Source organism: Lissotriton helveticus, chromosome 4_1, assembly GCF_964261635.1.
Source record: "Lissotriton helveticus chromosome 4_1, aLisHel1.1, whole genome shotgun sequence".
Classification (NCBI taxonomy): domain Eukaryota; kingdom Metazoa; phylum Chordata; class Amphibia; order Caudata; family Salamandridae; genus Lissotriton; species Lissotriton helveticus.
Genome location: NC_136063.1, coordinates 796,942,011 through 796,956,265, shown reverse-complemented (window position 1 = coordinate 796,956,265; position 14,255 = coordinate 796,942,011). Strand labels below are relative to the sequence as shown.

General features: G+C 45.3%; 1 protein-coding gene across 1 annotated transcript in view; it reads right to left on the bottom strand.

The window, feature by feature from the left end:
• ROCK1 (Rho associated coiled-coil containing protein kinase 1) overlaps positions 1-14,255 on the bottom strand; it is a 2,099,493-nt gene that overhangs the window by 1,767,203 nt on the left and 318,035 nt on the right. Inside the window, exon 4 of the mRNA XM_078687444.1 lies at positions 6,877-7,014. Coding sequence (XP_078543570.1) covers positions 6,877-7,014 — 138 coding nt within the window. The remainder of the gene's footprint in view (positions 1-6,876; positions 7,015-14,255) is intronic.

Here is a 14,255-nt window from a genome sequence, read left to right as displayed (position 1 = left end):
CACTAATTTCAATGACCTATTCAGCATATCATTGCTTGCCAAAATTCTCAAAAAATGTGCTAGTCAACTCACTCTTCTAAAGAAACTTCAATCAGGATTCACAGCAAGTTGTAGCACTTAAAGATCCAATTTAAAAAGATGCATTGCGTATTCTAGCTAATGGAGAGTAATGCATGCTGATTCTACAAGATCTGCCAACACCATTTGATGCTATCATTTAAAACATCCCATTACATTAGATCACATGGGAATGCAGTACTCAGGCATTCTATACTATCGTTGTGCTGATAATTCACTACTACTCTGAATGTCTGTTCCCTTCAGAAACAGTCCTCTATCTTAAACCTAGAGCAAAGCAAACCCTGGATCAGCCATCCCGACCTTAAATACACAAAATAATATTGAAATCTCGCCTTCTCACTCTTCCCATACCTGTCCAAAACTGTCTAAATTCATCACAGAGTAAAGGTGTCGTTGAAAATTCCAAACCCCTTAGCTTTATTGTTGACTAGCCTTTTACAGTTATTCAAAAAAGACTATCATGGAAACAATCAATCATCTCAGAAGAGGCGCGCTCTCCTTCAATAGCACCTCCTTTGTCGCCTTTTTTCCTCAGAAAGAAACTCCATTGAGGCAGAGATGTCGCACCACATCTGGTGGTCATACATTCCAAAGATAGCCATGGCGTAAGATTTTTAGATCTCCTCTGAGCAGCCTGCATAATAACCTAATCAGGCAGAGTGTGACCAATCAGGTTCGCAGGAGAGTCCTCGGGCACCCTGTATTTTTGGTCTAATATCGATGCCACCGCAAGAATGGAAGCTAGCGTCTTCATCAGCTTTAGACCCTCTTGCCATAAGTAGTCTACAATGGGAATCGGCCAAGTTGAGCGCTGCGTTGTAGGTTTAAAATCATAAGAATCACTCCTCTGCTTGGAAGGCATAGGGGGGTCAAATCGCCTTGTAGCACATTCCAGCAGATCATGGCAGGCAGGGAGTCGGATAGAGGTGGAGTAGGAGTCACGTAATCATCCCACTCATCATGGACATAGGGGTCCAACTCCAAATCCCCTTCCTCTAGTTGCTGGTCGTCATCATCCTGTAATTGTGAAGGAATTTCCACAGGTGGCAGAACAGTTCTGCTTTTTAGCAAAGGGGCGCTGCTAGGGACACAGGAAAAGCCATGGAAGCTTCTTGAGCAGGAGATGGTTGCAGAGCAGAGTTTGCCTCAGGACATCTTTTGTAGTAATCATTGAGTATCAACCGAAGGTCAGTGACCAATGAAACAGGAATTTTAATAGAGGGTTCTTGAGCATGATCCTCCTGTTCCTCGTAAGGGTAGTGCTCCTGAAATGCGTCCAAGCGCATAGCACTGGCTGATCTTTTTTAGCCCTTATTTCCTCAGCCCTCTCTTTATTCTGAGATCTAGATTTCTTAGAGTCTTTAAGCAAAGAGGAAGACCCTTCTTCCTTTGTTTTGTGGAGGAGGTATAGGGCTTCTCCTCACCCTCTGAGCCTTTTGACGCTTTTTTCCTTTGAAACCAGAGAAGGGGCCCACCGTCACGGTCCTTGAGGGTTTTTGTGAAGAAAGTATGACAGTACCTACATTCCCTGGGATTGTAGTCTGGATAGAGACAATAAAGGCATTCGTTATGTGGGTCCTGGGAATATAGTCTGGACTTTCCGCAAGTCCTACAGGGCCTAAACAACCCCTTTTTACATAATGAAGAAAAGAAAGGCAGTCAAACTCCTGGACTGTACCTCAGAAGATATGAAGTGAAGAAATGAACTGCTAGCTGTAAATTCAAAAGGGCAACAATAGAAACAATGTGACTGAGCAGAGCTCAGCGAGACTCCCCAACACACAACGTAAGAAATCTGAGGTATGGTGGCCCTGCAGGGGATGAAGACTCTGATTGGCTGGAGTTTGGATGTTTTAAAACAATGGTAATAGGTTGTTAAAGGCTAGTGATTTCCTATGGCAAGTGAATGTGAATTTTTAATACTGCTATTTTACAGCTACCGTGGGACTCGCACCAGGATAACAGGGAAGATTCAAGCATGCGAATCTACAAAAGATACAATATTGTAGAACTTGGGTAGTTGACACATTTTTATTTATTAGGTTTTGTTGTTCGGATTGAGCAGCACTCTGGTCATGGTGCCCACACTGCTTAAAAAATTACAGTATTCATGGTCTACTTTTTCTGAGGGAGTAATCAGCAGAAAAAAAACTGCATTCAGATGGGACAGTGGAGTACACCATGGTTATAGCTGTTCCACCTCATACAAAAAAAGTGCAAGGGAAGGAGGCGGCCAAGAAATAGGAAGCAGAATTTTGTCAGACTTTAAGGAAGGCGAAAGTCATCAGCCACACCATACCCAGAACAAACTCAGAGACACAAGGCTGGTAGGAAAAAAGCAGAGTTATCCAGCAAACAGACAGTGGATATATAAGAACTGTCGTGGAACACTTTTCTGCTACTTTCAAGTATGTACAGTGTTATATGCGAACCCAGGAGACCTGTCAAGCAGGATTAGACACTCAAGCAGAATTTGACACTGCAGTGTCAAAAAGGATATCCACATCCCCACCCTGCATAGTCTGTGGAGTTCAGAGTAATAATCCCTGTCCATTTAGGTCAGCCTATTGTTTGCTGCCGGGAGGCATTTCACACCTTTTTCTCCCTTATTTAAGACTCATTACTGGCTGGGAGAAGCTGGAGAGCCAAAGCAAATTAGCATTCCAGGAACTTTGGGCAGGGAATAGGCAACTTTCTAAAAGCCACTGTTCCATAATATTTATTTTAAAATCTGACTTCATTATCGAATTGGATTTTTAACATCTATTAAAAATTGTTGATTAAAAATTTCCTACAAGGTGCTATTCCCTATATACAGCAGTAGTATTTTAATCTGTACTCTGGTTTTCTATAAAGGACAGCTAGCCCTGCCACGCTGAAAATAGCTTAGGGTACTAGTCACTGTAAGGGCATGTTAGCATTATATTTCTGTGGTGTTTCCTACTTTAAAATACCACGTGCCCTGCCTTCTGTGATGAAAGGTCTACCCAGGGGAGAATTATTATTGTAAAGGAATGTTTTGACCTGTCAAAAGGGTTTATTTTGACAGGTCGAATTGCAGTGTTACACTGCTACCGTTAGGCTACACAGGGAAGGCCTGAAGTCATGTTTGTACTGGTACTGGAGTGGATGGTGCAATGGGTGTTCCAGTCCACTAATGGCATTTTAACTTACATGCCCTATGTACACTTTGTACTATATTCTTAGGACATATCGGCAAGTTAAATATGCCATTTAGGAATATGCGAATCTGACAAGCGAGCAAAAGAGGAGAAGGGAAAATGAAGGGGTGGGGGCTGACGGAGGTTGCAGGGTGGGGAGGGAAGAGATGTAATACCAACAGATAAGCAGCAGTATTAAGTGAGGAAGGGGCCTGGCATCCAAAGAGGTTATTAAAAAAATTAAGCAGGACAGGGAGGAATGGGGGAAGCAACAGACGAGCTTGGGGTGGAGGAGCAATAAGAAGAGCTTGAAGGAGAAAGCATGGCTCTATAGGAGGAAGTGCACACAGGCGACAGCAAGAAACACATGGACTCCCATGCAGTGCTAAATGCAAAAGAAACAAGCATTTGCTATGCAACCGCTCTCACATTTGGGACCTTATATGTATTTAGCTATGGAGCACATTAGCCTAGGTGATGAAACATCTAATGTTCTTTAACATGGGGGGAAAGTAAGCACCAAACTGCATGAAATGCCAGCTATGTGTACACATGGAGAGAAATATTTGCTTTTCAGCTGGAAATAGTATTGCCCACAGCACTGTTTTTATTATAAATCAGGGCCTTTGGTGGTCATATCACTGAGAATTCAAGATTTGAAAAAAATATTAGTGTCTACGGGTGCTTGTGGAAGACATTTTATATGGACTGGAATCTAGAGAATGCTAAAGTCTAAAGTCATTCTGGCATTTTACTGACCTCTGCTGGTCGTTTACTATCAAGAAAGTCAAATAGCAGCAGTTGCCAGAAAAATGATAAAAATAAAGTCCCTCAGCAGAAAGCAATTCTGACCTCTACTGGTCGTTTTCTATCTAGACAGTTAAATAGAGGCAGTTGAACAGTAAAAAAAAAAGTCCCCAAGCGGAAGCAGACAACTCCTTGGGCTGATCTCCAGACCTCACAAAGTACATACACATATAAGTATATACTAAAGTATATACAAGAGGTCTCGAATGCTCGACCTAATAAAGCCCTGGGGGGATGCTCAATGCAAGCCATGACAGTCTAGCTGGGGCCCAGGAGTTGCATGGAGCAAGCCAGGGATCGAAGCTTCGACCCATGGCGACCCTCAAATGACGGTCATGCCTCTGAGCAATCTACATAAAATACAGCTTGGTTACCTGCATGGTACACGTGCTGTGCAGCAGGCATATTAACCCTCCACACTTCTTTATTATGAGTCAAAACTACCACTAGACAGCTCTCCGATCTCTCTCCAGCAGGTGCATTAATCACCAGATTTATCTTGCCATTTTTATATTGCCTGCAAATTGCTGGACAGACAAGGAATCTGCAGCAGGTGCTTTTAAACCCATAGTTCAAAACACACCAGTGTCACATGTTCCATCGCCCTAAATCTCACTGTGTAGACTGATGAGATTTTAATATGCCTTTCCAATGATACCTATCCTTTCTTCCAGAGCATATAAAGATGTTATTGTCCAGCTCATCAGTATACTGGCAATGCATGTTTAATTGGTAGGTCATTCCGAGCGCAGACTGCCCCTGCTTCTAGGCAAAAGTAGCTAGACTGGAAGCAAGGCAGCAGATACATGTTGTACTGCTGGGGTCTACTTGCTAAAGCATACAGTTGTAATGGCAAAGTCTGTGCACTGGTTTTATTTGACTGATTAAAGTGTGCCCAACTATTGGTCACCGCTGTTGCTGTAAGTGAGGAAATGAAAAAAATACAACAGCTCTTCGCTCAGGAAGCGCAGTGAGATCTGTTATTGATTGGAACTGTAATCACCGGGCAGCACTCGCCTTGCCATAAACTTTTCTTCTGAAATGAAGGATGGATGCTGCAATTATATTTTTCCTTTCCTGGAAGCGTTGCAGGAGCGCACTTACAATGGTGCTGCTCCGAGAGCAAGCCTGAAGGCTGGAGGTGCGTGAACCGTCATGTCTGACAGATGACATCACTCTCCGGCTGAAATTTTGTCTGCCATTTTACTATTTTTCAGGATAGTGGACACTGGTGAAAACAAGTAGTGTGTGGGGGGAGGGATAGGAGGCGGGGAGAGAGAGGGCACAGCCAATCAGTCAGCTCTTTTCCACTGTGACCTCCCTGCAAGCTGTGGACCCGGGAGATGGAGATCAGTGTTTGAGCCTCAGTGTCGGCTCAAAAATGCAGTAATGTAATTTAAAAAAACAGCGATCGCAACTGTAGATGTACAAATGTAATTACAAAAAAACACAAGCTGATCCTCAAGCACGCGAAGAGTCATTCACATTGTGATACAGCACCACACAGCCAGGGAGCTCGGTTGCGATCTCTTCCTGTGAGATGTAGTCCGCCAGAAAAGTTTGCTGTTTAGTACCATCATACAGTAAACTTCAGCCCCCAGGGGGCAAAGGGCGCCAACACCAGACCCTCCCTTTCCCAACGTCCCACTTCTGCAACTTCAGTGCAATACAATTATACAATCGGGAGCAGGACGGAGATGCTTTGGCAGAGCCTTGTGGGGGTCTAGTGCTGGAGGAGGCACTGAGGGCAGGGACAGAGGAGCACTGTAGAGCAAGGGAGTCCGGGTCCAGACATTGCAGACGTGTGCCTGGAGCCTCCAACTATTATAGAGTCAACCGTGAGCATCTCCCTGCTTCACATGGAGAACTGCGGCACGAGAGGGGCAGAAAGCAAAAGGGCAGAAGGGGGCAGAGGTAGAGACTTCTCACGATAAATAAACAGAGAAAGAGGGAGTTAAAGGGTCAAAGCATACAGATAAGGTTTCAGCAGCACCATCTGTTTCAAAAGCACGAGCGCGATAATTACAAACAGATGGCGCCACTGCTCGCTCCCGCAACAGAAATGCCAAACATGCACAAGTACCAATAGCAAACAGTGCAAAACATGCACAAGTTTGAAGAAAAGCCTGGAGCAATTCCAAAAGGTCTCCAAAGCAGCGATTGCGCGCTGCGTAGGCGAGACCTAAAAAAAGGAGATCTCTGAATGTAAGCAGTTGAAAAATACAAGTCATTGAATCAAATGGGTGGTGAAGACGTTGTGCTCCAGGCTAGGGCCAAATACAAGAGAAAAAGCTACTGAATAAGAAGCAAGCAAATAAGACTGACAAAAAAAGACAACTAATGATAAGCAACAGGCAGACACAAAGCCCACTTAAAGTATTGTTATTGTATACAACAGAACGTTTGAGAACAGACAGATACTTAATAAATATATCTCTTCAAGAAATCCAGACTAAGAACTTACACCATTGCACAGACAACCCAGCTGAGTTGATGGAATATTCCGTACCTACCAATCCAATTGTTGCGGTTGACCTTATATTTAAAAATGTACTTCAAACAGTAAAGTAATCAGAAATTAGCACAGCAATCTTCTTGCAAAGCATAAATAAGTAATACAAATTTGACAAGTAACTGAAGATCAGCTAAAATACAAAGAAAATGCAACTGTTTGTCATACAATAAGCTCCCATTTCCGCCCTACAAGCCACAGGTCTATAAATGTGGCTACTGATTGTTTTCAAATAATTATCCATCACAGGAGGAAACTTGTAAAGCAATGCATACACTTCTTTATCAATACATGCAAATAAATGTATTACAGTACCTGAACAACCCATGGGCTATTTGCAAAGGCCATGATGTCCCTTTCTTCCCAGAAAAACGCAGAATCCGATCGTTTTATCATCTCCAATTTGCTCAGAAGTTTCATAGCATACACTTTTTTAGTTGCTTTATGTCTGACCTTTGAGAAAAGTAAGAGGAGCATTTAATTTAACTTTACCAAAATTGTTGTCAAAATGTCATGTAAACCAATTCAATATTCGAATACATGTGCTGCAAAGAAACATCTAATCTGAAGATCACAGGATCACGATCTCCCCCCCCCCCAGCGATCTGAATAGAGTTACCACAGAGTTGGGCAATAGCGAACTATTAATCACAATAATAGAAGCAACTCATCTATGGCAGATAGAAAAGACAAGTTGGTATATGCCCTTGCACGGTTCTTGTATGTTTAACAGCTTACATAAACGTTAGCTGTAGTAATTTATCAGCGAAGAGGGTGCTTATGAAATTATTTGAAAATATGGGCAACCTACCAAAGTTGTTAAGGGCTGGGGAGATGGTGGGAGAAATCTGTCCAGAATACCCTGCCACATGGACTATTAGATGGAATAGGAGAGCATGTATCCTCAGAGTTCCTGCAAGATGTGAACTCTACATCATACTGCTTAATACTTTGATATTAAGGGGCTTGGGAATCAGCCAAACTATGCACACTGTATAGATCATAAACATCGCATTATTATTCACATCACTCAAAGAACAAAAAAAGTAAAAAAAAATGGGAGGGAGCCATGGTTCACTTTGCCTCTTGAACATCCAAGTCCATTCACATGACCGCAGTTCCACAAATCACACACAAAAGTTCAACGCATTACCCATGCCTCAATCCACTTAATCTGCACAATGTTAATGTGTTAAGACTCTAAACAAGCAAAGCACTAGGTCTCGCCTATGCAAGAGTTATTGGCTTTGCCAAAGTTTTAACCATGTACACCAGCGTGGCTGCTACTTAGCATGGTTAAAAGTAAGTGGGGTAAAGGAGGGCAGTTTTGAGTGAAGTATTGCAGAGTGCTATGGAGTGGTGAAGAGTTGAGTGGCGTGAAGTGGTACAGAGTTGAGTGGCGTGGAGTGGTGTGAAGTGGAGTGTTGTGGTGGGAGAATAGTGTCAGTGTCGAAGGGTGTGGGATGGAGTAGAGTGGAAGGCGTGGAATAGAGTAGTGGCATAGAGCGGAGTAGCATAGAGTGGAGTGGTGTAGAGTGGAATGGTGTAGATGGTGTTGCACAAAGTGGATTAGTGTTACAAAGTAGAGTGGAGTAGAGCAAACTAAATTGTCTGAGAGATGAGTGGCATAGAATCAAGTAGTGTAGGAGAGTAAAATGGCAGAGTGGAGTAGAGCTGATGAGCCGAATGGCATAGTGTCAGAGTGGAGTGGCACAGAGTGGAATAGTGTGTCCTAAAATAAAGTGGAGTCAAGTGGCATAGAAGGAGTTGCGTAGAGCGCAACAGAGTGAAGTAGTGTTGAATAGTGGCATAGAGTGGAGTAGAGCGGCATAGAGTGGAATAAAGCTGCTTGTTTACGTAATGCATGGCCGTGGTGTTGTCCGTTCTGACCAGCACAGTTGAATTTTGAATCGTCGGTTTGAAAGCCTGCAAGGCCAGGTGAATCGCTCGGAGTTCCAAGAGATTTATATGGAGACAACGGTCTTCCGCTTTCCAGAGATATTATGTTAATCGGAGTTTTTTAAGCGCACGGGCACCCAAGGGTTTCATGGTGTTGACAGTGAGGAAAATTGATGGCAGATAACCTATCCGGATGCTTGCTTAAATAGCCAGGTCTTCAAGGCTCTCCGAAACTCCATAAGGTTTGTACAACTCCTAATCGTCAAGGGAAGAGTGTTCCAAACCTTCGGGCCAGATAAGCAAATCGACACCCACCCTGACGCTTCCGTTTGAAGGAGGGTAAGGTGAGAAGGGAGAGATGGGCTGAGCGAAGATTGCGGGTAGGCTCATGCTTGACAATCAGGCTGTTAATGAACATGGGGCTTTTCCCGTGCAGGGCCTTAAAAGCCAGACATCCTACTTTAAATATCACCCGTTGCGCCATGGGTAACCAGTGGAGGGCGGCCAGCAATGGTCTTGCCGATCTCCAATTACGATGTTTAAAAATGAGTCTGGCCGCTTGATTTTGGACAATTTGTAGGCGCTTAGACAGAAATATGGGTAGTCCTACGTAGATAGAGTTGGAGAAATCTAATCGGGACAAAACCAGGGCGAGCACCACTTGTATAAGCGCAGAGTGGGTAAGCAGATGGGCAATTTTTTTTATTTTGCGCAGTTGATGGAAGCTGGAAGAGATCACAGCTCCCACCTGACCTTTAAGAGAGAGATCTGGGTTAATGGTGATCCCGAGGCTTTTCACCGAGGGAGAGGGAGGTGACCCCATTGTTGACGGCCAGAAGTGGGGGCCCCAACTGGCCGCACTTTTGCCCAGGAGTACCAGTTCTGTCTTCCCTGGGTTAAGTTTTAGATGGTTCAACTCCATCCACCACTGGATGTGCAACATGGTAGCCTAGAATTCCGTGAGAGTCCGGGGAGTCCAGTGAGAATATTAGCTGCAGGTCGTCGGCCTAATTAAAAGTAGTGACCTTCCTTTTTTTTTTAAAGAGTGTAAGAGGGGTTTGAGATATACATTAAACAGGAGAGGAGACAGTGACGAGCCTTGCGGGACACCGCAGGTAGTGACCAATTTGGGCGCAGTAAAATTCCCGAGCCTGACTGCCTGAGTGTGGTCAATCAGGAAAGAGTTCACCCAGCTGAGAGCGGAGCCCCGCAGACCAGCCTGTTCGACACGGTGCAATAAGATGGTATGATCAACCGTGTCGAACGCCGCCGACAAGTCCAGGAGCACTAGAGCCTGATGGATACCCCTATCAGCATTAGATCTCATAGTGTCCAGGACTGCAAGGATCACGGCCTCAGTTGAGTGCGCCGGACGAAAACCGGCTTGATTAGGCTCCAGGTAGTCCGATGATTCGATGAAGTTGGAAATACATCTAGCCACACAAGCTTCCAGGATCTTTGCTCCAAAAGGGAGGAGGGATATAGGCCGATAATTAGAAAGATTGGCAGGCTCGGCCCCAGGTTTTTTAATGAGCGGAACCAGCGTCGCATTTTTGAAAGTAATGGGAACCCTACCTTGCGCTAGTGACTCATTAAGAAGGGGAAGTATGCAAAGTGGTAATGCCGAGAAAACGTCCTTTAGGACGTAAGGGGGACAACAGTCATTTGGTGAGCCAGATTTCACCCGAGTCATCAATTCAACCAGCCTAGGATGGTCAATCGGGGGAATAGCATCCAATTCGGAGAGGTTCCTAGGGGTATCCTCTATAGAGACCATACTAGGCCTTTCCGGTATGCTTTCTTTTATGGTGACTATTTTATCCATAAAGAAGTCATTAAGCGAGTTGCAAAGCTCATGCGTTGGGACTTGGGGAAGAGATATTCTTTCATCGTTGCAGAGGTCGTTCACCACCTTAAAGATTTCCTTTGATTTATTATGAGCATTTAAGATTTTCTCAGAAAAAAATGCTGCCTTAGTGGTTAGTATAGTGTTCTTATAATTCCTGCGGGCAGTCGTGTATAACACCCTGTCTTCATCAGAGTACCCATGTCTCCATTTCCTCTCATGTTGACGCAATTCCAATTTTTGTTTCTTTAGGTCAGCCGAAAACCATCTGTGAGCATCTGCGCGACTGGCATGGGAGAATTTGGTGAGCGGTACATGTTCATTACAGGCTGCCAAGAGCCAATCAGAGAGATTTTTTTCCATGAGGTTAATATGGCTGGGAGCCGGGATTGAATTGGTCATGGAGTTCATAAAATCTTGATTATTCAATGATCTCCATTGCCTAGTTACCCCTCCCACTGGGATGGAGGCTTTTGAATGGCCTTGCAGAGTACAAGAAAACTGGATTAAATAATGGTCTGACCAGATGCATGGGGTTGCCGTCGAGATAGACAAAGGTACATTATAGGACCAAATTTGGTCCAAAATGTGTCCTTTTTCGTGAGTAGGGGTCCGAACATGTTGAGTAAAGTACAAATGAGAGAGGAGCTCAGAAAGTTCAATAGCCTGGGGCCCTCCCGCTAAGTCATAGAACCAGTAATTTAAGTCCCCGACCAGCAAACCTTGGCAAAATTAAGAACTAAGCCAGCCAGTTGATCGCTTAGTGAGACCGGGAAGGTGGGCATTGCATAAGGGGGACGGTAAATAAGTGCCAGCACCATGGTCCCATTGTCTGTGTCGATTTTGACTACGAGATGTTCTATATCCGACAGAATCAGAGGAGATAGAGTCGTAAACTTACGGTCCTTATGGATGATGGCTGCAACACCGCCCCCCAACTTCCCCGGAGACCGGTTCGCTGACAGTATGTAATAATCAGAGGGGAGAGCTGCAAGAACATCCGGCAGAGAATCGTGGGTAAGCCACGTTTCGGTAATGAGTAGAATATCGGGCTTATCCGTATTGAGGAGTAGAAAAATGTCCAGTTGATGTTTTACCATGGACCGCGTATTCAAATACAGACAGCAGAGAGTAGAGTCCTTGGGCATGGAGATTTTCCTAATGGGGGAAGGACAAGGTGCTGCAGTATGAGGGGAGGCACGGCCCGCCAGGGGGAGGCAGATGTTAGCCACTAAACAGGTTTGTGTAGCTAGATCCAGACTAGGGAGGCTAGAGTGTTGTAATGAGCGAAGCTCCGTAGAGGAGTAGCTAAGGATTTTACCATAGTGCCTAGTCCCTAGGCCCGTGCCGGCGCGGACGAGTGCAGACGGGCTTGCCTTGGGCTTGCCTTTAAAGCGTGCCACCGGCGCGCCCGCTGCGCACGTCCGCTGCGCTCCCATATCATGGCCCTCCTAAATACTCCAAGCGACCGTCTCCTGACAGCTAGACCGCCGACCAAGATGGCGGCTTGCCAACAGCCAGGAAGTGAGTATTTCCCCCAAAGTGTTCAGGGCGCCCTCCACAACAATCAGCCCGAGTGGCTGCGGTGGACCGGGGCGTATCGATCAGACAGAGAGCAAGTGGGTGAGAGCACCAAGTAGCAGTCCGAACAGTTAAAAGCACAGCTTTTTAATCAATTTTAAAACATAGCGCCGATAAGCAGGCACACCTCGAGATTGCTGACCTGGAGATCTTGCAGGACTGCGCCCCAACCTTCCATTGAGGCATCTGTTAGAATCAGAGGGGATGGAAGCATTCTGAAAGAAAGGCCTCTGGAGATATTTTTCTGGATAGCCCACCAAGCTGCCGCCTTCTTCATGAGAGGAGTGACTTATTTTGTCCTCGAAAGAGCCTTCCACCTTGCGCCATTGCATGTCCAGTTGTTCTTGCAAGGGGCGCATTCTTAATCTGCAATGCGGAACTAATGGTATGCAAGATGATATCAATCCTAGAAAAGATTTATAGAGACGAACCGACATGGACTTTTTCCCTTGTAGACGGATTGCTGAGGAGATTAGCTTCTTATGCCTCTCTTCCGAAGGGAAAGCTTTGCAAACTCTTGTATCCAGAATGGAGCTCAGGAATGTGACCCTTCTTGATGGAACAATGACTGACTTGTCTTTGTTGAGACACAGACCCAGACTTTTGAAAACATGGATGCAATTCTCGACTGCCCTTGACGCTGCGTGAGAAGATGGAGCCTTGATTAACCAATCATCTAGGTAGGGGAAGACTTCTAGCGATTGTTTCCTTAAGAACGCCGCCACCGGGGCCAATACCTTTGTGAAAATCCGCAGAGCGGATCTGAGCCCGAAGGGCAGGACTTTGAACTGAAAGTGGCTCTTGGCTACTGTGAAGAGTAAACATTTTCTGTGAGCTGGGTGGATCGGAACATGAAAATATGCGTCCTGGAAATCCAAAGTCGCCATGAAATCCCCAGGATTTAAAAGACGCAAGACGTCTTGAAGAGAGACCATTCGAATTGAGAGTTTTATGGGATAGGTGTTGAGCTCTCTCAGGTCTAGGATTGGGCGCCATTTGTCTTCCGCCTTCTGAATGAGGAAAAATCTGGAATAGAACCCTTTCCCTCTTTGCATGGGTGGCACTGGTTCTATCGCTCCCTTGGCAAGCAGATGAGATTTCGAGATGGAGAAGGTGCAGGTGTTTTGCTTCTGTGTAGCGAGGGGCTCTTGGAGGTGGTAAACTTTGGAACTCTAATGTATGGCCGAATTGAATAATTTGCAGGACCCACTGATCTGTTATGATCTTCCAGCAATCGAGAAAATATGTAATCCTTCCCCCTATCTTTGGAATAAGAGGTGAAGGACCAGTAGGCAGAGCCTGGAAGCCGCTATTGGCGTTTAGAAGTGTCTCTTCCTTGACGTCCTTGTCTACCTCTGGAAGACTGGCAAGAGAAAGTCACCGATTGTTGCTGTTGTTGCTGGGAATACTGAGGCTTAAACGATTGGGAGGATTGCGAGTAGGAGGAATATCTCTGATAGCTTCCCCTGTAAGTAGAGAATCCCTTGCCTCTTGCTCCTCAGAAAGGCACTTTTCGGTATTGGAGTGTGCCTAAGGATTTTGCCGTTTCGGTGTCTTTTTTAATATTTTGTAAAGCATCATCCACAAGCTGACCGAACAGCATGTCTCCGTCAAAAGGCAGAGCTAGAATTTTGTTCTGCAGCTGTGGACAAAACCAAGTACACCGCAGCCAACCCCGACTCCTCGGGACTGCAGATCCCGCCAAGGCACGGAAAGACGCAGTAGCAATGTCCATTGCACAATCTATAATTTCCGATGAAGATCTTTCCCCTTCTTCGAGAATCTTTCTCGCTTCCACCTTGACACTCTCTGGAAGTTGATCAACGAAAGGAGAGAGATCGCACCACATTTGGCGATCATATCGTACCAAAATTACGAGTGCGTTCGCGGCCCTAACCAGGAGGCTAGACATCGATGAGAACCTTTTTCCAACATTATCCAAACGCCTGCCTTCTCTATCAGGCGGTGCTGTAAGGGGTGCTGCGGGATTCATTGACTTCCTTTGTGCAGCTTGTGAAATAACAGTCTAGTTTAGGTTGACCAATAAGATAAGCCGGACTATTATCCGGGGCTTTATATTTCTTCTCCAGCCGCGGTAGAACCGGAGTCACTGTAGCTGGAGTCTGCATCACTTTCTTGCCCTCACTCCAAACAAAATCCACAATTGAATAGACTTCTTGTAGGGCTCTTTGAAGTCGTAGAGAAAGCAGTCTGACTGCACGACAGGAACTGGAAGGCCAAATCTTTTGGATGCCCTTTCCATAAGATTATGGAAGCCCCCTATGTCCGCTGGTGGCCAATCTACAGGGGACGGAGATGGAGATGCTGGATCAGGGATGACATAGTCGTCCCACTCAGTGTCAGGGCG